At 38.1% G+C, this 27,804-nt stretch overlaps 1 protein-coding gene across 24 annotated transcripts in view; it reads right to left on the minus strand.

The window, feature by feature from the left end:
- The window catches only part of LOC127445611 (disks large homolog 1), a 234,115-nt gene that overhangs the window by 19,716 nt on the left and 186,595 nt on the right, over positions 1 to 27,804 (minus strand). For 13 of the 24 annotated variants that reach the window (XM_051705770.1, XM_051705787.1, XM_051705771.1 and 10 more), the window contains 3 exons: positions 17,566 to 17,680; positions 12,587 to 12,763; positions 1,730 to 1,796 (listed from right to left, as the gene is read on the minus strand). In XM_051705770.1, coding sequence (XP_051561730.1) covers positions 1,730 to 1,796; positions 12,587 to 12,763; positions 17,566 to 17,680 — 359 coding nt within the window. Of the gene's footprint in view, positions 1 to 1,254; positions 1,272 to 1,729; positions 1,797 to 12,586; positions 12,764 to 17,565; positions 17,681 to 24,517; positions 24,757 to 27,804 lie in introns of those variants that run through there. The other 11 variants (XM_051705766.1, XM_051705765.1, XM_051705769.1 and 8 more) reach the window with 2 other exon arrangements.

Below are 27,804 nucleotides of genomic sequence, written 5' to 3' on the forward strand. Positions count from 1 at the left end.
TGCAGGTGAAAAGCAGTTTGACATCAATGGAAAGCGTATATATATCCTTTTGTTCTCTCAACCGTTCATGCACTCATGCTGCATTAGTAAATTCAGCTGAAAATGCAAGGATAGTCAAGAGAGGAATACTAGTTGATCTAGTTCAAGGGATGTTTGCTAAACAGAACTTTTCTGCAAAAACTAAAGTGTCACCATCACATGCTGTTAAAGACCCCATGTAATACATTTTGGAGTTTTGTGGCTTTTAGCTCATGCATATTGGCTTTGAGGCCATCTATATGCTAGTGTGCTAGACAAAATTAAGTTTTAGCAGATAAACTCATTTCAAATTTATAGTCTTTCTTTTCCAGGAATATTGATGACTTATTTTACACTAGCACAACAGTCAGATTCAGGAAGTAAAAATCCCATTAATTTTTCCATAGATGAACTGATTTTTAACAATAACTTGTAAACCTCTAAAGACAGACCTACTGTGCGCTCCGAGGTTGTTAATCCATGGTATATGCTTCCGTTGAAGCCATCAGTCAGCGTTATTTCAACTTCATTTTTAAGAACCATGTTTATCAGTGGAATTTCTGGTGAACAATTACACTACTCGTGGTACAGCAGTGAAAGATCCACCAATCAGAGAATTGTGACCAAGCAAGCCCGTGAAAAAAGCCTGGAAGTGACCACTCACTACCATGAAGCACTCTGAGTGACACATTAGACTCGGTCTTTCTACACCCTCAAACTACTAATCAGTATATATCGGACTATTTTGCAATAAATTTAAAATATATTGTTTCTAAATAATCAACAACTTAAAGTCAAAAGCTTTATAATTTTCCATCGTTTTTTATGTAATTACGTCATTCGCAGTGGTTCACGGGATTGAAGTTCATGCCCTCATGAAAGATGGTAAGCACACAGTGTTGTACCTTTGTCTTTTTATCTGATTTTCAAATATGTTTTTGCTTCAAATCAAAGTGTTTAATGTTTTGATTCACCTCGGAGCTGGTTAGCTTGGTTCATGGTTAAGAACTCTTTTTTGAAGGGAAAAATAAATGGGAAAAATACTTACGGAACCGACACGACTGAAAATTGGGCGAGCACTGTTGCGCTCTATTGGCTATTTAAAAAAGGAACAATCCCTTCAATATGTCCCACCCCAACTTCCTGTTTCAGTAGGAAATATGTTAATACAAGTATGAAAACAGCTCTTCAAGCAATGTCATGGGGTTTATAAGAAAGTTCTCATGGGAGACTTACATTTTCGGATTGGCACACTACATTAATTAAAAAAGAGATATTAATTGTTTATCCAAATAGATACTTTCAAACAGGCACCTTGTTTGAGAAGAATGATTTATCACTTTATATTGGAAATAAACTTCACTAGAGTTTACACTTGCCAGCTGTTAGTTTTGGCTTTTGAATTGTCACACAAGAGAAAGGTGCAATAAAATGTTTCTAATGCATATTGTTAGCACTCTTCATCTAAAAATAACAAAAATAATGTTCCAAATAGGCTACAAGGCTTATTCATAATGCTTTCTGATCTCTTTCAAATTATTAAAGTAGTTACGTCTTCGGCATGACTCAAAAATACAAGCCAGCCAAAGAGATTTTTACACAAAAGGCCTGTTTATAATTTATTAGTTTATATATTGATGCTGCTTTAAAGCATTAAAAGTATATATGTGTCATACCAGACTTGGTAAATATTTGAGCAGCAAACACTTACCACTTTGTCTCGAGATTTAGAGTTGAATTTGACCGTCTTTAACCTGGCCCGCTCTTTTCTCTCCACCCTAAAGAGGAAGGAGACAGAGACTGTAAGGACAGCATTTTGAGCACTAACACACTGCGTGTTATTGCAGTAAGGAAAAAGTAGGAACTAAAATAATTATGTTGAAAGACAAATTAAGCCAAAAACTTTGGGAAAACCTTTGTTTGGGTATGGATAAATATATATGTTTCAAGAAAGGTCTTTTTGGACATGCTACATGATGTGGTCAAATGTTTGTGGACACCATATGTGCTTGATGAACATTTACTTTCAAAAACATCAATCAAGTCCCCCTTTTCTGCCATAACAGCTTACACTCTTCTCGTGTATGTAGTAACATGGCTGCAGGGATTTGCTCCCATTAAGACACAAGAGCATCAGTGAGGATCAGACACTGACGTTAGGCGATGTGGCATGGCTTTCAAATTTGGCCTGTGTAACAAGTTCACAAGGAGGGGAATGGAGGAAGCGGCGAAATCCAACTCAAAAGGTAATTTTATTTTTCCAACTCAAAACTCGATTTTCAGAGGACTTTAATAAACACGCTCTCGGGGTGTGTGTGCGTGTGCAGCTCTCTCTCCCTCTCTGCCATCTGGCTCACTCTTAAATCCCTCTCCAACTCTCTCTGCAATGACAAGCAGCTGTTAGAGATAATCAATAACAGGTGATGATCCTTACCATTCTCATCTCCGATCTCGCTCTCCCCACCTCCACATACCCCCATTGCCCGACTCATGCCAGGGACCCATCCAGCCTGCCCAGTACCCCCCTCCCATTTCTGGAGAGGAAGTCCATAACAGCCATCTGTATCCCTGGTCTGTGGACCACATTGAACTTAAACAGCTGAAGAAACAGATACCAACGGGTGATCAGCGCATTGGTATCCTTCAAGCGATGGAGTCACTGGAGCGGGGTGTGGTCCAAACAGAGGGTGAAAGACCATCCCAGGAGGTAGCAGCGAAGGATGAGTACCGCCCACTTGATGACTCCTTCGCAATGGTGCTGTACCTCGCCTCTCCTGCCGAGAGCTTCCGACTGATGTACAGCACCGGGTGCTCCTCCCCTTCAACCAGCTGGGACAACACAGCTCCCAACCCACTGTCCGACGCGTCGGACCGCAACACAAAAGGGAGAGAGAAATCAGGAGAATGTAACAATGACCCGCCACAAAGTGCAACTTCCACCTGCATAAAAGCCTGTTGGCATGGCTCCGACCACTAGACCGAGTCTGGGGCTCCCTTTCTAGTGAGATCAGTCAGCGGGCTGGTGACGTCTGATTAATTAGGCACAAACCTTCTATAGTAGCCAGCCAGACCCAGGAACTGTCTCACCTCCTTTTTGATCTTAGCTCTCGGGCAGGCTGTAATCGCTGCGGTCTTATCAATTTGGGGACGCACCTGCCCATAGCCCAAGTGGAACCCCAGATACCGTTCTTCCACCCGTCCAATTGCACACTCCTTAGGGTTTGCTGTGAGTCCTGCCCATCGCAACAACCTCAGAACAGCCCGCAAATACTGCATATGCCGCTGCCAATCATTACTGTATATAATGATGTCATCCAGATAGGCAGCGGTGTATGCGAAGTGCAGTTGGAGGACTCTGTCCATAAGGTGCTGAAACTTAGCTGGGGCCCCAAACAAACTGAATGGAAGGGTCACAAATTGGTGTAAGCCAAACGGTGTGGAAAAAGCAGTTTTCTCACAGGACATTGGCATTAAGGGGATCTGCCAATAACCTTTCGTTAAATCCAGTGTCGAGTAAAATAGAGCCGCACCCAACCGATCGAGCAGTTCATCATAACGAGGCATTGGATATGTGTCAAATTTAGACACCGCATTGACTTTCCTATAATCCACACAGAACCAGTCCCAATCGTCGCTCTTCGGAACCAGCACCACCGGGCTGGCCCAGACAATGTGGGATTCTTCTATTACCCCCATATCGAGCATGTACTTTAATTATACCATTTTTTTTTTGTGCTTGGGTAATTGGTAGGGGCAACTGTGTACCACTTCCCCTGGGGTTGTTTCGATATGGTGCTCTATGAGGTTCATACAACCGGGAAGAGGCGAGAACATGTCTGAGAATTCTCATTGCAACCAGGCCACGTCTGTGCCTTGCGACGGTGAGAGGTGGTCTCTGAAAGTGATCGGGGTGCCTCAATTGGCTTTTAAGTTCATTTCCGGCCTGAGCTCTTCCCTCTCCTGAACCACCGTCACAAAATACACGGGGACCATCTCTCTCCATGGTTTTAAGAGGCTGAGGTGGTAAATTTGCAGTGCTCTGCCCCATCCGTTCGTATAACCTCATAATCGACTTCCCCGACTCGCCATGTGACCTCAAAGGGCTCTTGACACTTTGCGAGCAATTTAGAGCTTGATGTAGGTAGTAATACAAGGACTTTATCTCCTTAAATTCTCTGTAAATTCCCATAGCCGTGCTCCCCTGTTATACAGCTGGTACTTACGGTTTTGAGCCTGCAGCAAATTCTCTTGTGATAGCTGGCCCAATGTGTGGAGCTTTGCTCTCAGGTCAAGAACGTATTGAATTTCATTTTTGCTGTTTGAAGGTCCTTCCTCCCAATTTTCCCTCACGACGTCTAAGACCCCACGAGGCTTATGCCACTTATCTCAATTCCGAGCATCTTTGTGCACAAACTTACGAATCATGTTTTTCAGGGTTTGATTAAACCATTCGACCAAGCCATAGAATTGTGGGTGGTACACGCTTGTCCGAATCGATTTAATACCCAATAATTCGTACAGCTCACGTAGTGTATGTGACATAACTGTAGTGCCCTGATCAGTGAGGATTTCTTTCGGAATCCCCACTCAGGAGATGATTCTGAAGAGTGCCTCCGCAACACTGCCTGCTGAGATGTTGCGCAGAGTCACTGCTTCTGGATATCGGGTTGTGTAATCCACCAGGACCAACACAAAGCGATGCCCATGTGCCATCCATTCTAATGGCCCGACAAGGTCCATGCCAATTCTTTTGAAGGGAACGTCGATCAATGGAAGGGGGCACAGTGGTGCTTTTGGGGTGGCTGCTGTATTCACCAGCTGACATTCACGACATGCTGCACACCACGTGCAAACATCCCTGCGAATGCCCGGCCAATAGAAATGGGCCATCAGATGATAATGTGTTTTTTCCTGCCCCAAGTAACCCGCCATCGGATTATAATGAGCCGTCTGGAATAACATTTCTCGACAGCTCTTCGGTACTAACAAATGGGTTGTATCCTCCTTTGTCTGAGCATCCTGCGATACAACCGATCCTTAATAATTGAAAAATACAGATATGCGAGTGCAACGTCTGGCTGGAGGCATTGACCATCAATCACTTTCACTTGATCAAAGGCATGCCTAAGGGTCTCATCTCGTGTCTGCTCTAGAGGGAAATCCCCAGCAGGGAATCCTCTAAGGGCTGGGGAAGCCGAGACTTCCCCCTCCCGTACGTTATTTTGACATGGAGCTGATGTAGACGGCCCTGGCTCCCCAGCCAGTGAGTCACATAACACACACCAATATGCTTTGTTGCAGGACCCATCCACGCACTTTCCCATTAATAAGGTAGTAAATGCCGGACAATTCGTTCCCAAGATTAGTGGATGGGTGAGGCGGGAATAAACCGCGGCCTTGACACTATGTTTTTGTCCCTGAAATTGAATAGTGACTGTCACTACAGGGTAATTTTGAATATTCCCATGCACACACCTTACCTTCACCTTCACCCATTGGCTTGTATTGAAAGCCTCGGATTGAACCAAGCCTGGATCCACCAAGGCTTGATATGTACCCCCCTTAATACACATAGGAATCCAGTATGCTCCTGCTCGATCGGGTGCGGCCTGTGGCGCATCAGAGACCCAGACTATTGTCTCCACCTCCATTGTGGGGCATCGGTCCTGGAAATGCCCAGGACCCCCACAGCTCCAGCATTCCGACCCAGACTTCACGCCCACACCCGGGGCAGCAGATTCACCAGCCTGTGGGGGAGAGTGGAGAGGGTTGGGGAAAGCCAGAGGGATGAATGGTCCACGGGGCCGGGGAACCAGTTTGGGGGAAGGAACAGGATGAGAAGAAGGGGAGGGAAGAGAAGGAGGGGTGACAGGGGAGACAGTGAGAGAGAGAGAGAGAATGATCTCTGGGCTCACTTAATCACGAATATGCCGCCATATGATCCTCTGCCAGCTGGATGGCCGTTTGGAGTGACACTGGGTGATGGCACTGGACCCACTCTGACGTCCCTATTGGAAGCCAAGTGATAAACTGCTCCAGTACCACCAGATTGATCACAGTCCCAACGTTGCGTTGCTCAGCCAGCAACCACCTCTGACAGGCGTCCCAGAGCTGCTGGGCAAAGGCAAGTGGGCGGCCGTGCTCACCAAGTGTCAATGATCGGAATCGTTGGCACTGTTGCTCCGGTGTCCGGCCGACCCGCTGCAGGATGGCTTTCTTTAGATCTGTGTACACCTAAAGGTTCTCTGCTGGTAACTGCTGAGCCATGAGTTGGGCCTCCCCGGACAGCAGTGGTAATGAGCGGACCACCCACTGGGTGCTTGGCCAAACGCATGCCCCCGCCGTCTGCTCAAAGAGCTCCAAGAAGGCCTCCAGTTCGTCTTGGGACACCATATTGACAAAAGGAACATGGGGGTCCGGGGTCATGGCGGCAGCCCCTTCCTGGAGTAGAAAGCTCCAGAGCACCTGCCGATCTTCTGCTTGGGCCTGTATAAGCGTGATAAACCGCTACTCCTGCTCTGTGCGCAGCTCGAGGAGGGCCTGATGCTGTGACTGGTGGATGCTGGTGAGGCTCTTGAAGACTTCTTCCAGTGGTGAGACATCCATGGCGACGTTCTTCCTCCTTAAGCCACGGGTTTTGGCACCAGTGTAACAAGTTCACAAAGAGGGGAAAGGAGGAAGTGGGAGACGGTGAAATCCAACTCAAAAGGTAATTTTATTTTTCCAACTCAAAACTCGCTTTTCAGAGGACTTTAATAAACATGCTCTCGGGGTGTGTGCGTGTGTGCAACTCTCTCTCCCTCTCTGGTATCTGGCACACTCTTAAATCCCTCTCCAACTTTCTCTGCAATGACAAGCAGCTGTTAGAGATAATCAGTGACAGGTGATGATCCTTACTGTTCTCATCTCCCGATCTCGCTCTCCATTCACATGCCGGTACTCAACCACACCACCACATCCACAACCTTCCAATGCACTCCAAATATGTTCAATGGTATTAAGGTTCTTTGCTTTGTGCAGGCCAGTCAAGTTCTTCCACACGAGACGCAGTAAACTATTTCTTTATGGACCTCTCTTTGTGCACAGGGGCATTGTCATGCTAGAATAGCCTCAAAATTTGAAGCACACAATGCCCTAGAAAACCATTTTATGGAGTAGCATTATGATTTGTTTTCACTGGAATTAATGGAGTAACCAAACTATTTAATTAGAAGGGGGTGTCCACATACTTTTGGCCATATGCTGGTATCTTAAAGGGATAGTTCAACAAAAAAAAAAACATTACTCACACTCTTGTTGTTCCAAACTGGTATGACTTTCTCTCTTCTGTGAAACAGAAAATTAGATGTTAGGCAGAATGTGAGCCTCAGTCACTATTCACTTTCATATAATGTTTTTTCCTTAAAATTAAAGTGAATGATGACTGAGACTAACAGTCTACCTAACATCTACAATTTTGTGTTATATTGAAGATGGAGGGCTCTATTTTTGTGAGTGCGCAAAGCGCAACATGCTATGATCGTGAGAGCACTAATTCAAAGTGCAATTTTCGTGCCTGCGTGAAGCTCGACTGGGTGTGGGTGGGAGTGTTACTGTGGGTGTAGGCGCGCAAACTGTGGGAGTATTGTAAGTGGTTTGCTATTTTCATAAGAATTTGGTCGTTGAGCTAAGACATTTCAATACCACCTCTTAACTCAGCGCAAAGTCCAAATTCAGTTCCTACATTTGCAGTTTGGAGATTTCACCAGCAGGTGGTAATAAAGTTCATGTCCAAATTTTGAAAGTACAGAACATCAAAATTTAAAAAAATTAAAAAAAAAATTTAACCAAAAATATCTCTGAATAAGTGGTACCCAAATATATATATATTTTACCACTTATTCAGAGATATTTTTGGTTGAATTTTTTTTGTGTTCCAATAAATTAATTTAATTCCAAATTTCAAATTTCAAAATCAAAATTGACCGGTAGAAGTGAAGTGCGTGCCGATACAATCACCGTTTATACTAGCCATGATTTTTGTGTCGTTAGATTAAAATTATTAATAATAATTACTTAATTTAATGACATACACATCCAAATTCTGATGAGAATCACATTTTCCATGCGTATAAAAGGAGTATGTCGCTGTCATATAAATATGCCTGACATTCATCAAGGACGCAGTTAATGCACAGAAGAACGAAATTTTAAATTCTTCTAATTTATTGCATACAGTCCATTTACACTACCAAATTCTTATTAATGTGCTGTCTTTGTTTAAATCATTGGTGCTTGAGGGAAAGGACTATAAAATAGGACACAGATGTTGAATAACCGGAGAAGAACCTCAGAATTAAATAGCACTTGGTCACGCCTTTTGCACGTTGTGTGGGCGAATTTCGCCAAACCCAGTTGCGCTTAGACATAGTGCACACTTGTACGAAAATACCAAAATGTTATGGCCATAACTACTGACTTTGCGTTTATGACTTAAGGCACTGCCTTGTGCATAATGCTTGCACTCTTAAAATAGGGCCCAGAAAGTCAAATGGATTTGAAGCAACAAATAGGGTGAGTAAATGATGACAGAATTTTCACATTTGGGTAAATTATCCTTTGAAGTCAATGTAAAACTAATAAAAGAAATGTAAATGTGGCAATTGTAAACTTTATGCCCATTTCATCATTTTTTTAAATTTTTTTTTTTATGTTTTTACGGATTACTCCTATGCATTTATGCTGTAATAAATTCTCTCTCACTAGTATCCCGCTTATGTTCTTATTTAACTTAAGCTGTGGCTTAATATAGCCTACAAATGTAAGAAAATCATAAGGTGATGAATTTCAAATTTGTATTAAATGGATGTACAAAACTACATATTTTCATATTTTCAACTCTATCTAAAGGAAGCCCTGTATGACCAGGCTGCTTCAGGGTCATTCCCACCGACTAGACGTGTTTCTTAGGGAGATGTAGATGAGGAACAGAATGGAACAGAATGCAGAGGTCTCTCAAAACATGTTTTTAAAAGTCATGTGCCATCATAAAAACTTCAATCTGTTTAGAACTATTTCCAGAGACTTGTATAGACATTCCAACTTGTTTCTTAGAATACAGAGCTTTGTAATGTGTCCCTTGTCAAGTCCAATGAGTTCACAAGTGTCAGGAGTGAGATGAGAGAGATAAAGAGGCAAATTTTCTGAACGAGGTGAGAACTCAATTATCAACTTTCAATCAGCGTACAGTCTGGTGAAGATGGAGAGATAGAGAGAAAGAAAGAGAGAGGAAATCTCACAGCATTTGCACTGGCATAAGGCTCTAATTAAAGTTTGTAATATCAGGTGATACGAAATTCGTGATCTTGACAAAAGTAGAGCAAACATCTGAAGTGCTCCAATAGTGTTCACATTCCAGAGCTAAGCCACTGAAAAGGGAGTCTAGGGTTGAAAACTAGACCCAGTTGCTCTGATTTTCTTTGAGTTAGCATAAGCATGTTGAAGGTGATGTGGTACTGTACATTCTAAAATATTGAGTAACATTCTCTCTTGCACGACAGACCAGACACAACATTGGTGGAAATGAAAAATTAAAGACAAAAGAGCAGACAGTTTATTATTTAGAATTCTTCCGAATGCACTGTTTGTGTGTATTTAAAATTTAATTGGCTTTTCAAATGAGATTTTTACATTTTTGTTCTGGGTTGATAAGGTGTTGCTAAATGCTACGTGATATTCAGGGGCAGGATTCACGAAAATGTTCTTAAGAAAAAAAAAAGTGCATTTTTTTTTTTTATACTTAAGAAGTTCTCAAATATTCTCTTAAGAACATCTTAAAAAGAAAAATGCATGCTTTGACATTGTCTAATCATACTAGCCTGCTCATGAGGTTGCCTTGTCTAATACAACAAATTCATTACTTCAAACTGGTAAATTGAACAATGAATGTATCTATCTATTAGGCTTTTTTTTTTTTTTTAAGTAGCAAGCATCTCGCAATCTTTTTTATTTTATTTTATTTTTTTATGTAGAGTGCGTGAGATGTGTTAGTTTAACGAGTTTAACCGTCATAAGAAAACGTACTTGCCGATAACCATTTGACGGCTTTTAAAGGAATAGTTCACCCAAAAACAAAAATGTTCTCATTTACTCACCCTCATACCATCCCAGATGTGTCTGACATTCTTTCTTCTGCGATATCTCAGCTCTCTACATTAGGGCCATATAATGCAGGTCAATGGTGACCAAAGCTTTGAAGCGCTAAAAAACACATAAAGGCATAGAAGTAATCCATAAGACTCTAGAGATTTAATCCATGTCTTCTTAAGTGATCTAATTGATTTTGGGTGAGAACAGACCAAAATATGACTCCTCTTTCACTGTACATCTTGCCACTGCAGTCTCTAGGCACGATCATGATTTTACATTTACATTTAGTCATTTAGCTTTTATCCAATGCGACTTGCAAATGAGACACATAGCAAGCAATTTGTCATACAAAGTTTATCTGCAGTATATGACTGCCAAGTTCTCACAGTGGCTGGAGTAATAAAGATGCTAGCACAGAAGAAAGAGACAGACAAGGATTTTGTTTTCTTTTTGTCTGTACATTAAGTGCAGGTTAAGTGCAGTAGTAAGTGCTTGATTACACTTCCTAGTGCTTGACCAATGTGCAGAGTGCTAGATAGTGCTAGTAAGTGTAATCAAGCTTAAAATCATGATCGCCAAAGAGACTGCTGATGTCAAGATTTAATAGAATGGATCGCTTTAGAAGACATGGATTAAACCACTGGAGTCATGTGGATTATTTTTAAGATACCTTTGTGCTTTTTGGAGCTTCAAAGTTTTGGTCACCATTCACTTGCATTATATGAACCTACAGAGCTCAGATATTCTTCTAAAAATATTTGTTTGTGTTCTGCAGAAGAAAGTCATACACAACTGGGATGGCATGAGGGCAAATAAATCAAAAGAGAATTTTCACTTTTGGGTGAACTATTCCTTACATTTTACATGGAGAAATAGAAAAGAAACAAAAACATGAGTAGACAAGAGCTGGAGGTTCTCACTAAGAAAATTACTGCAAGGAAAAAAGTTCTCCTTGTGAAGCTTGATAATTGATATATCACGTCAGAAAATAAGAGGCCAAAATGGGAAAGGGTGTTGGAGGACAGTCTCAGCTTTCTAATTATATAGTTTTTATATTTCCATGGAGAAAGAGCTCTATGCAGCGCATCCATTTGAACTGACTAGCATGATTGGTCACTACATTAAGAAGCTTCAAAACAAAACTTATTGTTTAAATTTTGTGATAACATTTACATAATTTGAAAGCTGAAAATAATAAATGCAGTCAAACACAGTCAAAAACGTGTTTCGGTCTAAAATCACATTTCTACATAAACAGCCCATTGCGAATTTGACTCAACATGAAAGAACACGTCACATTTGAAACAACCCAGTAAATTCATTAAACATCTTACCTTTTGGGATTTAAGACAACTGTGAGGTTATCCTAACATTAAGATGTTAAATATGACTATTTTTAAGAACATTTAAGAACAGAAATTGAATTCTTCTTAAGTTTTTTTTTCTTAAGAACAATCTTAAGAAAAAGATAAGAACGTTCTTAATGTTTTTTAGGGAATACAAAATATTCTACATTTTTTAGTAAGAAATTAAGAATAAAATGGTAGTTAAGATTAATTTTCTTTTTAAGAATGTTTCGTTAATCCGGCCCCAGGTCCCTAGACATGGCTCGGGTCCATCCTTCAATGTAAGTCTATGTGATTTTTTTTAACTGAATTGCTTAGATAATAGTCACATCTCCTCAACAGGCCACAAATAATAACCTAAGTATGAACATTAATAATAGAGATGTTTTTAGAGATGCTTGTTTTGAGAACAAGCCTAAAAAGGACATAATCAAAAAACAATGGCTGTAGTTCATCACTCCATTGTATTACAGGCATGATGCTGAGGCATAATTAATTAAAGCAGCTTTAAGCATACTTCAGAAACAGTTTTTAGTATTTGAAGATATTTTAAAACAAATCCTCAGCTGCTAGAAGTCAAAAATCCCTAATTTCAAGATCATATCTGTCTTGTCAGTCATTGTGGTGGGCGCACACTCATGAACACCACCATGTTGAATCACATGACCAGCTGAATATAATCCATTTTATCTCGATAATCCCTTGTGATTGGACGCTTTCACTTGCAGAATTATTTAATCATGGCGGAGTGCAAATAGTTTATTTCTGCTATTGCATCGGAAAAAGAGATTTTTTTTTTGGGTGATGCAGCATCTATGCTGCTACGTGTCAGCATAATGTACACAAAATATTACTGAGTACACTATAAAACATGGGTCAACTGAGCTATATTTTCATACAGTGTGCTATGGAATGAGACACAGTCCCATCACCATCAATGGAGCACTGGTGGAGAGAGTCAGCAGCTTCAAGTTCCTCGGTGTCCACATCACTGAGGAACTCACATGGTCCGTCCACACTGAGGCCATTGTGAAGAAGGCTCAAAAAAAAAGATTTGATTGATTTGATTTTGAATGCATAGGGACACATTCTACCTCTTTTTGCTGGGAATGACGCCCATCTCCTCCATGTCGCCATCTGGAGTCACATGCCGTGCCTGCCACCACTCCTCATCTGAGGCGTTCAGGACGTGTAGGATGTCGCCAAAGCGGAAGTTCAGCCCCTGACTGGGCAGGCCTGAGTCTTTCGTAATGTCATAATCAAACAGGGCTCTGGAGGACGAAAGAAAGCGATGACAGACTCATGAGTGACTTGATTAAGTAAGGATGATATGAGAATTATTTTTTTCAGAGAAAATATACCAGAGCCTCCAAAGTCCAAATGAATCCGCTTCTGTGGTGTGGGCACATGTGTTTTTGATTAACTCTGAATGTGGCTAGAATAATCGGACCCAATTCACACATGTATTTAGCATTGCCCACTTGTGATTGAATCACCCAAGACCAAGTATAAAACAGGTGTAAATGGGGCAACAGTGTGAACTACATTGGTACATCGAAATAAACCAATCATAACAGGTCGTTTAACATGTAGAAGTCTTAAAAGTACAGTAGCATAAACAGCCTTCTTATTTCTTAAAGGAATACGAGAGAAGCTCGATGTTATGCCTTCAGAAGACTTGGAATATGATGCATGGGTTACTTTTATGATACTTCTGGGTCCTTTTTGAAGCTTTAAAGGAAGCCTTTGAAGCTTTTAAAATAATTCACCCAAAAATGAAAATTCTCTTCTCATTTACACACCCAAGTGAATAGTGACCAGACCTTTCAAGCTCTAAAAATCACATAAAGGCAGCATATAATTAATCTATATGACTCCAGTGGTTTAATATGTCATCTGAAGTGATGCAATCACTTTGGGTGAGAAACGGATCAATATTTCAATCCTTTTTTTTTTTACTATAAATATCCACTTTCACTTTCACATTTTAAAAGTGAAAGTGGATATTTACAGTAAAAAAAGACTTAAATATGAATCTGTTTCTCACCTACACCTACCATATCACTTCTGAAGACAGATTTAACCACCGGAGTCATATGGATTACTTTTATGCTGCCTTAATGTGATTTTTTGGAGCTTGAAAAGTCTGGTCACCATTCACTTGCACTGTATGGCCCTACAGAGCTGAAATGTTCTTCTGAAATTATTTGTTTGTGTTCTGTAGAAAAAAGAAAGTCATTCACATCTGGATTGCCATGAGGGTGAATAAATGATGAAAGAATTTAAAAGTTTGGGTGAACTATCCCTTTAAAGTGAGTCCCTATCAACTGCCATTGTATTGAAAAGACAGACTGGAATATTTCTGCATTTTGTTTCTTTTTTATGTTCCGCATAAGAAAGACAGTCTTACAGATTTGAATTACATGAGGTTGAGTAATTTAAATTGAAATCAAATTAAAACATTTTGGTGAACTATTCCTTTAAGGTCAGAGAAATGGCAGAAAATGGGGCATGTAAAACTACATTATGACTGTTTTGGGGGAACTGAACCTTTTCTAAATATCAAAAGTGAACTTCAGGGAAAAAAAATGCTAGAAAGGTGTAGAATATTTCCCAGTTAAATCAAAGACAGATATAGCAATTCTATTAATTTTAAGCAAGCATAAAGATGTTGAAACCATTCTGTACCATCAAGTTCTTTTCTTTTTAATATTACAAAGCCAGTGTGGTAGGACTAATTTGCCCACAGACAGATTTCCTGGGATGTTAAGTAGGCCACTGATGTTCTGTGCATGTGTGCATGTATATTTAAGAGAACTGGAGCTGAAGTAACTAGCCTCTCACGCTCTTGACTAGCTTATCTCTGTGTCCTCATCAATAATAAAGCACTTCCGGAGTTGGACAGGGCATCTGAGGAGCTTATGTGGGCTTTAAGGGAACATACAAAAACTAATGCCCTTTTTAACCCTCAAAAGCACACACAGAACTCTCATTTAACTCTTCAGCAATGTAATGCAGATGATTTCTGTGCAGTCACAATCTGCTTAGAGGTCAAATAGGCAAGTTGAAGCAGAGATCTAAATGACTATAGTAAAGGGCCTGCACCAGCAGATTAAAAGATCAACCTGTGTAAATATAAGGTTTTGATGTAGTATAATTTCATAAAACAAGTGTCCCTTTCAAAGAGGTCAAAATTACAGTGTATTTGTGATATGACAGCCAGACAAACAATTTCGCATTTTTAATTGTATATACTATGCAACGCAACTGACTAATGGTTCACGCATTTTGAAAAATACCAATACTTTCTTAGAAAATAAAACATTGTTTTTTTAAATCCAGGAAACAGGAAAGTGAAAAAGAAAATAGTGCTGGTGTAGTCAGCCTTGACTTTGTATCACAAAATTGCAGGGGGTTGCAGACCTGCTGCAGGGAATATGAGCTAAAGATGACTGCACTTATTTGAACTACTATGATTTTAAACATCTATCTCAAGTTATGGCGACACAGCACCCAATAGCACATCTTATCATAAATGTTTTAGAAACAACCACAAACTCTTGACTTTACCCAGTAATGCAAAAGTTTGAAATGAATCATCAAACCTGAGTAAACTGCCTCACTCCAACATGCACTTTACAGACAGGATGTTTATGGAAGTCCCTCAAGCCCTTTGGCACTACCTTGTCATTCATTAATCCACATACCATGGTAAAATGTTCTGCTCTATGTCAGGCACTATGTTCTTCAACTCAGTTTAAACACTTTAAATTACAAATCTCTAAATCATATTTTCATATGGTCAGCAAATTTACTAATATTTATAAAAATGCACACAGAGCCATTTGTCTGCTTCCACTTGTGAAAATGTATTCTATTTTGCATTTTTATTTTAATTTAATAGTGTTTTCCATTATAAATTATATCCCCAGCCTAATAATTTGAGTGAAAAGTTTAACTACAGCTAGCAGAATATTATGAGTTGAGCTCAATGTAGCTTACACAGCTGAAAAATCAGATCAGCTTGAACATCAGTGAGTACTGAGAATCCAGAGCCCAGAGGCTTTGCAATCCCCAAAATGTCAAAGCCATTTCTGTTAAAACACAACACGCTTGTTTTAAACAACCTGAGAGCTAAAGAACAAAAGCCAAACAAAGGCCACACGTGAGCTACGTTTCAGCAGTAGTTTCATGTAACAATTCTAAACATCTATCTCTTTACCGACATGCTAGACTGTCAGAGCAATGAGGCGACTGGAAAACAGCATGGTGAAAAGATTGACAATGGCTCTGAAACATGGCAAACACCAATAAAGAGCCCTTCATGTCTCCCCTGAGTGTTACTGACTGAGATAATGTGGTTCAATGTACTGTGTAACCATTGGCCTGAATATTCTGAGAGCAACAGAAACACTTCAGAGAATGACATGTTCATATGAGGGGCCGCCTGTAATACAATCAGTGGCAGCAAAACAATGGACATAAATAAATAAAAACAGGGAGAAGGCTGGTCAAATATAAATGAAGGTCATGACAAGATCACTCTTTAGAATGAATGTGTTCAGAGCTGGATTGTAAAATATGTAGAAATGTTGAGAATGATCAAAATCCCTTTTTGATCATTGAAGCACTGAATAAATAAAACACAGCTCAGTTCTTATCTAAATGTATACGAGTGACCTATCTCATCCTATAATATCTCTGGTATTATACAGTACCACTTTTCAATAAGGTTTCATTTGTTAACAGTGGCTAACGACATTAGTTAACATGAACTACCAATGACCAATACTTTTATTGAATTAATTAATCTTAGTTAATGTTCATTTCAACATATACTAATGCATTTTTAAAATAAAAAGTTGTATTAGTTAAAATTAGTTACCACAAGTGAAAATGCTTCTATTTTACATTTTTCTAATTTTACACAAATCATTTCGGTAACACTTTAAAATAAGGTTCCATTTGTTAACATTAATATATGCATTAGGTATCATGAACAAATAATAAACATATACATTAGCAATTACAGCATTTATTGATCTTTACTAATGTTATTTATAAATATACCATTGTTCATTGTTAGTTCATGTCAATTAATAATGCATTTACTAATGTTAATTAACTTACACTTCCTTTACTTTTAAAAATGTATTAGTATATGTTGAAGTTAACAAAGAAAAAATGGTAAGTGTCCTCACACAATGATTTATTATAAATCAGTGCGTGGACAATTGCCTTTTGTTGTTGTTGTTGTTTTTGTTGATTGCATTGTGTCTTGCACCTGTGCCCAACTCTGATTGGATGTGCATACCTTTTTTTCTTCCTTTTTCATTATATGTTGAAGTTACCATGCATTAACCAAGATTAATAAGTGCTGTAAAATTATTGTTAATTGTTAGTTCATGTTAACTAATGTAGTTAACTAATATTAACAAATATAACCTTACTGTAAAGTGTTAACATTATTTCATTACAAATTGTTGGCATAACAATTTGAGAAAAGTCTGGACAAAACCTGATGATCTATGTTATCATAACATGATCTGCAAAAGTTTCATGATCTGCATCTTGAATGCTTTAATGGAAGCAAGGAAATCTGATGATTTTTCATACAAAGTAGTTAACATGGTGGATGGTGCAAATTTGTTTACATTTGGTTAGTGCCCTAGAAATAGTGCATAGTGAATATATGAATATAAAATATATGTTCTTCATTTTACACCATAAAAGTCCTAAAATATTCAGTTTATTTCAAGGTATATATGAATAAAAAGGCTTTCAATGTGGTCTCAGACTTTTGAACACAATATAAAGTATGTACATACACAAAATTGTATTTAGAGATGACAAAAAAAGTATTTCTAAAGAAAGAGTCTCATTTTCTACACAAGGGGTTTCTAAATACTGTATAGCAACAAAGATTCTAAAAATACTCATTGCCTTAGAAATATAAAAACATAAAACTGCATGCTGTGTCAAGTGCCACAGTCCTGCGCTGAGCTCTGAGGGTTAAGGCTATAAGCATGTGGGAGATCAAATATAACTAACAGTGGTTAGAAGGGGGGCTTACCTGACATACAGGGTCCTCTTCTGACTAGTCCGCAAAGAGCCGGAACTTGAACTAATGCTGCTGTTCATCATCTGTTCCCGTAGATCATGGATTTTGGCTTCAAATCGACTGTACTCTGTTGGAAACACAGAGAACATCACACATGCTCGCCTGCTGAGAAGAGATAAACAACTTAAAAGGAAAATGACCCTCAAACACATACAGCCTCAGGATGGATTTGGAGCACTGATGGAGATGGGGAAGGAGAAAGAGAAAGCGAGAAACAGAGAGAGACTTTATTTTGTGTATACAGTATATACCATATTTTATTGGAAAATTCTTCACTATAATAATATTTTATTTTATTTCAAATCCTCTTTTTATTCATTTAATTTAACTCTTTTTTTAACCTTGTGTCATTGTTTTATTTGCCCTCTAATTTTTTTTTATATTGCATATTTTCTTTACTGTTTATTTAGGAACTCTAAGTCATGCTTATACAATTTTGTAAATGTTATCAATCACATCAATAAAGATTTATTGACTTTGATTTTAAGAAAGGAAGACAGAAAGAGCGTTTTGCAGTGAAGTAAAGCCTGGTTCACACAGTAAAAATTGTTCTGTCCTTAACAATTGCTGCATGTCAGACTGTACAATATGACCCCAGTAAAGATGCCACGAGAGACTATGCAACATCAACTGTCTTCTATGTCAGACTGTACGATATACATCTTTTAGGACTTTATTCAATAATTGACAGAATTGAAAGGGATATAGCTATCAGTCTGCGACACGCCGTCTCATCCGTATAGAAGCCAAAATTAAAACTGTGCCACACAAGCTGTAGCTATATTTTTTTACTGAGTAAGTCATGGCTGGGTATAAGGATGCCATGGAATGCCCATTCTACAACCTGAACTCGAGGTAATTTTGATAGTATGATCATAATCTGAAGATAACGCTAGACAACACAATATTTGTGTTGGCATATCACATAGACAAACTAGTATAGACATTTTTAGCTAAAAGTTTCTCTATCTATCTCTTGTAAATGTCCTTGTAAACCACAAAAACCAACTCACACACAGACTCCAAGTTGTGCTCCTTCTCTTCCACTGCATCGTAGTTAGCGCATTGACTGCGTCATCAGATGCTGTGTTTCTATTGGTTCTTTGTAAGTCAAGTATCGTACAGAGTTCCCACTCTTTTCAAGGCACAATTTTCCAGGACATTTCCAGGACATTTTATGCACCCAACAAGTGTAATATTTAAGCAAAAACACGTGTCCATTTAAATCAAGCTTTTATTTTGGCATTTCTGTTTGTTTTTGACGTTAGTTTCTCACCTCCAGATAAGCAGTTTGCTGCATGGCACATTGTGATTATTAATCCCCGTAAAGCTGTAATTCAATTGAATAAATACATAGTCTGTATGTACTGTGCACTACAGAGTTTTCTCGGTCTCAGTCAGTTTACACACAATTATTAAATGATGGTGATGATGAGGTGTTTTCAGTGTATGAAAAGAGTGGCCGGCTCTACACATTCATTTTGAAGCGTGCATCACTTGCAGATTATTTATTTATTCAATTAAACCAGATATTTTATTTTTTTTTGTTTAATTATCACACTAGGACATATTACAATTTTAATTTGATTAATTGTTCATTCAAACATTCATTTTTGTACAAATATGTCATATTCCACAACATTCTGCATTTTATTGCTAATGCCATTTTTACAACTAGATTCCTTGTTTTCTGCATACTACATGTGGTAACCGCGGTATAAGCTGACTCCAATCGTTAAACTATTGAAAATTAATTCACATCCCGAGGTATTAAGGCCAAATCACCACGCTACCAACCCAGTGTGAATAACTGTCATCATTGTATAAAGTTTATAACTCACAGGGATGCAAACTCATGAGGGGCAAAAAAGGTGAGAAAATCACTGATCCATGAGTATGTTTTCCGGGGTTATTTTTTTAAAGAATAAGCTAAAAGCACCAACTTAAGCTATTTTAATGATTCAAGTATAGCAAATTATCTGCACAATTGTGCAAAATTAGCTGCAAAAATAAAGGATATTTTGGTGTGGCTTGCTTCTGTTTCACAAATTTGTTCAGTTAATTAATTGACTAGTTTAGTGACCACTTCTGGAGATGCCACAGTTGGCGACAAATGAGCACCTTATGTGGCATGAGCGAGTCATTGAATCATTTTGAAATATTCATGACCGAAATCTGCCAAGAGACTTTATAGTACTTAAGCACTATAAGAACAAAGCAGATCTATAATTTCCATTCAGTTTGTGAACTGCCGAGCATGACTCTTCATACAAAAAGGCAACAATAATAGTCTAATAATATTCATGAGTATAAATTTCGTCTTTACTTTCTCCTTTATTAAAATTTGCATGTCAAATCTACTGACTTCAGCAGAATGTTTAAGCATTATATGAACAAAGCAGATCTACTGTATCATTTTTCTACAGCATTTAAACTGAGCATGACTTATCAGAAAAGACAACAATAATAGCTAATAATAATAAATTTGAGTTTCAATAATGTCCTTTTGTCATTGTAAAGCGCATTTTACATGAGTTGAGTCGAGGTGTCAATGCTCCTGCAAACAAAAAACGTTACCCTAACATTAGCATATGGTTCCCGTTTGATTATTTTTTTGGGAACCAATACCTAACATTCTAAAAATGTTATTTTTAGGTTCTTGATTTTATAACCATAAACTACCGTTCCCAGAACGTTGCAGGGTGGTTTTGTGGGATAACCTAAAAATAATTATACAGAACGTTCTCTAATGGTTATTTTTAGGTTTTATTTTTTAATCATAAACTAACGTTCCCAGAACGTTGCAGGGTGGTTTCGTTCACATTTTTTATTATTTTTCATAATATTTGATTATTTTTAAGAGAGGTTGATAGACAACAAAGACTGACATTAGTGCAGTACAGCCATGTGTAAAGTAAAAGTATCACAGAATATTGGAATTGAACACATTAAAATGAACAGATGTGGAAAGCATATAATATATATGTAATATCTGCGTCTAATACATACATTTGGTTCGCACACGCTTTATTCAGGTGTCTTCCACATGCTTTTTTGCGCACTGCGAGGAGAGGATGCAACTCGAAGGTTCATTCACAATTAAAGAATATATATATATATATATATATATATATATATATACATACAGGGTTGGGAGGGTTACTTTTGAAATGTATTCCACTACAGATTACAGAATACATGCTGTAAAATGTAATTTGTAACATATTCCGTTATTTTACTCAAGGTCAGTAACGTATTCTAAATACTTTGGATTACTTCTTCAGCACTGGTAGATTTTTTCACTTGTTTTGACTTTAAAAACTCTGCCAGTACAGTAAGACAGAATACACATGTTAAAAATACATTCTCTGAAAAACCTAAATATCTTATGCAGCGTTGTTTCTAAAACAAGATAAATCTAACTGATCTTGTTTTATGGATTTTTAGATATTTTTTTACAGGAAAACAATACAAAAATTATTATCAAGAATACGATTTTTGCCCTAATATCAAAGGTCTTAGTAGAAAAAAAGAAATTATGATCCAATGTGAATTTTCTTGATAAAAAAATATGACCGTGCCTGGTAACACGTGCATGTAAAATGTCTAGAAATAACATTTTAGCTTAGCGTAAAGCTGACAATTTACACAAGGTTTATTTCTATTTCTTCTGCTCCAAACTTACTTCAAACTTACTTCTCTGTCTGCTCGTATGAATGTAACACATCTTAAGAAAGTGTTTCACTGCTGTTCAAATGCACTTTGGATCACATCATTTATATGTATACATTTTTCCATCTGAAAGGACTAAATATTAATTGAAACAAATGACAATAAAATGCAAAGTAATCTCTTCAGTAATCAAAATTCTTTTTGAATGTAACTGTATTCTAATTACCAATGATTTAAATTGTAACTGTAGTGGAATACAGTTACTTATATTTTGTATTTTAAATACCCGTAATCCCGTGACATGTATTCTGTTACTCCCCAACCCTGTATATATATATATATATATATATATATATATATATACACACACACACAGTACTGTGCAAAATGTTTTAGGCACTTGTGAAAAATGCTGCATAGTGAGGATGTCTTCAAAACTAATGCCATAAATAGTTTTCATTTATCAATTAACATCATACAAAGTCCAGTAAACATAAAAAAGCTAAATCAATATTCGTTGTGACCACCTTTGCCTTTAAAACAGCACCAATTCTCCTAGGTCACCTGGACACAGTTTTTCTTGGTTGTTGGCAGAAAGGATGTACCAAGCTTCTTGGAGATTTCTCCACAGTTCTTCTATCTATTTAGGCTGTCTCAATTGCTTCTGTCTCTTCATGTAATCCCAGACTGACTCGATGTTCAGTGGGGGGCTCTGTGGGGGCAATGCCATCTCTTGCAGGGCACCCTGTTCTTCTACTCTAATATTTTCTATTTGCAAAAGTAATGTTTGGGAGTCTAAAATGTATTTTACCTATTGACACACTAAAGCTGAAGATATAAATAACCATCTTAAGACAAATGTTTTTGTGAAAGTGCCTAAAACTTTTGCACAGTACTGTATATATTAACTGTATATATATATATATATATATATATATTTTTTTTTTTTAATTATTATTATTTTTTTTATTATTTTTTTCACAAAGGGCCTTTCCACAAGATTGCTAGCAAAGAGTACATTCATACAGTAATGCCATGCTGCCTTCAGAGTGCCCAGATCAAGAGCTGAGTGAATAGGGCATAGATTGGAAATCACCCTTGCTCTATATAAATCAAGCGCTGCTGAATTAAAATATTTCCGTGGAGTAACTCGCTGACTGACATTCATTTGTCGATTTCATCAATAAATAATTGCTCCTAGATGTGAGATTAAATAAATATGGTATTGATTAGAAAAATATTTTACTCATATAATCGAAAAGAACATGATTGTTGAAACAGTTTTGCTGTTTTTGTTGTTTATTGGCCACTAATGACGAGACGCCCAGATGTCTCAAATAAACCGCACACTTCAGAGGTATGAAATTAATCTAATGTTAGCCTATAAAATTATTTGAATTTTTATTTAATTTGTAATCTTTGTCAATACATTTCTGACTTCAAAAACCCTCGAATGTGTTGAAATCATTGATTATTTGGAATAAATTACTTTAATATCTGCATAATGTCTGGTGCTGAAGAAACGCAAAGATCAAGGCTCAGTTTTCAGTACTGAACAATGTTAGATAAAAAAAAAAAAAAAAACATTTCAGCAAATCTTACATATTAATGGAAAAATTACATCTTACATGTTAATTAAATCCACCTGTTAGTGTTTCCCTGCCTTAATTCGGCCCGAGGTACCCGTGACCTCACATAAGTGGGTAAAAAAACAAATAGATGGAAATGAATTTATCCATTATTTATCCATCACTCCATATCATCTTGCATATAGCCTAAACATCCGTAAAAATAAATACATTAATCTGAGAACCAAACTGCTGAGGATTAAGTGTAGGCTATTTTATCTTCCATTGACAAGATTTATGACAAAATATACAAAACAAGTCTTAAAATCTAATGCATGTTTGCTTCTCATGTAACTTCATATTTTTTAAGAAGATTTATATGTACTGAAAAGGAATTATTTGCATTTTTGCTGTTGCACTTAACATCACATGACACGGCCGCGCGCTCACATCATGATATTTAAAGGCCTTTATACAGTAGAATATTATTTATTTAATTGTTCATCTAATTGTTTAATCTAATGTCCATGTAACTTACTTTGCCTTTTTCATTTCTTTGTTAAATTTGCAGATGACAGTGGTGGAAGAAGTTCACCTGTTTTTTTCCAAGTGGAGAGAGAAGTTTTTTTAATGATATAATGTTCTTGCACATTTTTGTCATGTCAAATTTATTTATGTATAGCGCTTTTCAAAACAGGCATTGTTTCAAAGCAGCTGTACATGAAATTATGCTATAACAGAAAATGAATGAATATAATGCCAATATTAGTTATTTATGTTTAGAACTATTAGTGGTTAGGGTTAGAAGAACCTCCCCCCCGGGCGTTCCGAATGTTTTCGTCATCAATTCTGTGCCAGATAGAGGAAAACAATTAAGTGTCTTTCATAAGCTTGAAAAGGAAAGAGGCAGAAGGAACGCAGGCCGCAAAAGATGGTGTTGAGTAGCGCTGGTCTAGATAATAAGGAGAACCTAAGAGCCCCCTAACTCACCGTGGTCTGTCTAACGTGTGCGTTACACCTGCATACACACAAGCGCACATTAAAGAGTAGACAGATGTATCAACATATGCACAGCTGTGCCAGCTGTAAAGTGGTAAAGAGGACAGATATAGTCTGACATGTTTTAGAAATCTTATTTAATAAGATAGATTTGGCTTGCTCATCATCCATTCCCAGGACTCAATCTGCATGAGGAGGTTTTGCTCTCACTAGACAGAAACAGTGAAAATGTTCCTGAATTATTCAGTAATTTAACCCATTTCATGCTCCTGCTTATTCCCTCTGTTTGACCTCAGAGCATGCAAATAAGAGATTCATGTTAGGATACAAGCCGTACATGCACATTATAGCCTGACAAGCACAAAACAGAGTGTGGATAGACAGATCCTGACATATGTGCATAAATTAGCACGAGCAACAGTAAACTTTGTAGGAAAAGGATCAGGTAGCTTCAGTTAAAAACAATATAAAATGTCCTCATGAAAAATACAACCAATACATTATAATACAAAAAATGCACTCTAAACAAACCATTCAAAAGCACCACAACAACAACACTTTAATTCTCCTTCCATTGAGCAATTTAACACCATTCTCTAGCAAAACTAACACCACTTTCAACAAATTAGCGTTCAAATAACCTGTAAGTGAATCTGCATACTTACAGACTCTTTCCTCAGAGTCGTGCAGGAGTCTAGAGTGAGGATGAGTGTTTGCTGAGCGGCTTTCTCCTTCTCTGTCTCTACTTCTCCATGTGGGAGTTCAATTATGTTGTGGTGCTGAAGGACAGCTCCCAAATCACACACAGCTGCTCTCCTTGTGCACCAGTGTGTGTGTGTGTGTGTGTGTGTGAGTTGCCTCAGTAGGATGCTTCCACGCAAAGCCTCTCTGAGCACCTACAGCACAACAGATGCTAATGGACTAAAGAGTGCTTACATCACTCACTCCCCTTTCTCACTCTCTCTCTCTCCTCCCTGTTTAAGTCACAGCCCTAACCCATGTTGTCTTCTGCAGCACAAAAAAGACTATGTTTGGAATGGAATAATAGCTTGCTACTTACTGCACAGTATACTGTATACTGCCTGAACATTTTATTAAAATAGTAAGTTTAACAGTATACATTATTTATCACGTCGCATGTTTAATTCAGTGAGTGGTATCCAGTTATCATCTTGGAAATCGAATGGTTAATTGGCATTTTGTAACCAGTCCAATTTGGTATTTTGCATCCAATTCAATGTAACAAATAATTGACATTTAGCAGTCTGATCAAATAATGTGTCAAGAAAGAAAAATATAGTATTCCATGCAGTAAACAGTACTACTCATTTTGTCAAAGGTCATCCAGGTAGTCTATGCATGTGCATACTGCGCAAAGTATATCTACTAAATTCTGCAGTAGTAGTAAGAGTACTACGCTATTCTGAACAAAGCCATAGCCTTCATTTTACCAAGCAAATGAAGTAAATATGAATAGAATGCAACAACAACAGAAGAGTACTGGGGTGTGTGATAATAGTTATAAGCAACTGAGGTGCAATGAAATCATGCAGGTTCTGAGGAGAGCTCTATATGCATGCTCTGCTGGGGTACAGCAGATTTAGCCCGAATACATGCACAGGTGGCTGAATATGTCTGTAATCCAGAGAATTCATTTAGGGAAAGGATTTAAGTAGGTCAAAGAAGCAACAAAAATACTCACACACACACACACACACACACACACACACACACACACACACTGAAGTCAAAGTCTGTACAATGCTAAACTCTGGCTCAGCTAGTGATGTTACTGTATTGTGGGAGATACACTGCCTATGCATTATTAAAGGGTTAGCTCAGCCAAAAAAGAAAATTCTGTCATAATTTACTCACTCTCATGTTATTCCAAACCTGTTATGAATGACTTTATTCCATGGAACACCGGAGGAGGACTTTTGAACAATGCTGACCCTGCTCTTTCTCACAATGGAAGTGAATGGGGACTGAGGGCTGTTAGTTACTTACAATCTGCCTAATAGGGCTGTGTAAAAAATATTGATTTTCTGATGCATCGCAATCTTTATTTGAACAATCTCGATATTGATTCTTAAACCCCAAGGCCGATCTTCTAAGCAGCAACCCTCTACAATGCGCGTAAATCACTACCATATGCAACCAAATTTTGTGCTGTGCGACTAAAAATGTCTGTGATTAGGTAAATGTTCAGATTCACCAGTGATTGAGTAGTACAGTGGCCAAAGACGAGATCCGCGCAATCCATTTGTCACTGAATAATGTCTCTTTTAATATCCTTTATGTTGATTACAGTCATTTGTTGATCAAAAACAACAAAATGTGCACCCATTAATGTGCACTCAACTGAAAACTGTGACGCTCGCAAAACTGACGGTATTCTTAAAGAGACATTACCGTTTAAGCTGGTGTTCTACAAACTAATATAAATACTTGTGAATAGTACAAATAATGCACGTAAACAAATAATGCATTATTTTAACTCGCCAAGGCACAGACTCTATAAGACCCCTGCAGGTGTCCTGTGGTATCTGGCACCAAGACATTAGCAGCAAATACTTCAAGCCGTGTAAGTTGCGAGGTGAAGCCGCCGTGGACAGGACTTGTTGGTCCAGCACATCTCACAGATGCTCAATCGGATTGAGATCTGGGTAATTTGGAGGCCAGGGCAACACCTTGAACTCTTCATCATGTTTCTCAAACCATTCCCAAACAATGTGTGCAGTGTGGCAGGGTGCATTATCCTGCTGAAAGAGGCCAATGCCATCAGGGAATACCATTGCCATGAAAGGGTGAACCTGGTCTGCAATGATATTTAGATGTGTCAAATTGACATCCACATGAATGGCCGGACCCAGGGTTTCCCAGCAGAAAATTGCCCAGAGCATCACACTCCCTCCACCGGCTTGCCGTCTTTACACAGTGCATCCTGGTGCCATCACTTCCCCAGGTTAATGGCGCACATGTACATGGACGTCCACGTGATGAAAAAGAAAACAGGACTCATTGGACCAGACGACCTTCTTCCACTGCTCCAAGGTCCAGTTCCGACACTGCATGCCCATTGTTGGCACTTTCGAAGGTGGATGGGGTCATCATGGGCACTCTGACTGGTCTGCGGCTACGCAGCCCCATATGCAGCAGGGTGCGATGCACTGAATGTGTCACAACATGTGGCCTTGTTAGGAGATGATCAGCGGTATTTGCTTCACCTGTGAGTGGTCATAAAATTTTGGCTCACCGGTATATATACTGTATATCTATATACTGTATATGAAGTAAAACATTAACTACAACAAATTATCTCACTGTTATGCATTCTCTCTGCATTCTCATCTTCACTTGATAGATGTGCAGGCCTCTGGTGATGAACAGCAAAAACTATAATTAGATAGAAACATGAAGTCATTCATAATGAAGGCTGAAGAACATTCGTATGAAGATTAAAGACTCCTCGCTGCTAAAAGTAGACCACGCAGAGGAAACGACTAGTAACAATACACAATTCTAGTATCTAGGATTATGTAGGTTTTTAATTCGGAATAGTTTATTGTGAGTATTGATGCATACGCTGCTGTAGAACATTGCCAGTTTTTCACGTTATCACGCATTCCAAACGTTTTTGTCATCAATTCGGTGCCAAATAGAGGAAAACAATTAAGTGTCTTTCAGAAGCTTGAAAAGGAAAGAGGCAGAAGGAAATAATAAGTTTTGAGTCACGTTTTCAAAGAATGAATGCTGGATGAATAATCAACAGAAGCAGTTATATTTAGAAATGGCATTATGGCACAATGGTCAGAGCTAAATCAACAAAGAGCAATGGTGTATATGCACTACAAATCACTGCTGGGGTAAGATGGGGTCAGGTTGCAATAACATTAAACTTATTCAATTCAAACTCTGCTCTGAAAGTAGAGAAGTGGAAAATGTTGGTAGC

The sequence above is a fragment of the Myxocyprinus asiaticus genome, chromosome 9 (assembly GCF_019703515.2).
Source record: "Myxocyprinus asiaticus isolate MX2 ecotype Aquarium Trade chromosome 9, UBuf_Myxa_2, whole genome shotgun sequence".
Classification (NCBI taxonomy): domain Eukaryota; kingdom Metazoa; phylum Chordata; class Actinopteri; order Cypriniformes; family Catostomidae; genus Myxocyprinus; species Myxocyprinus asiaticus.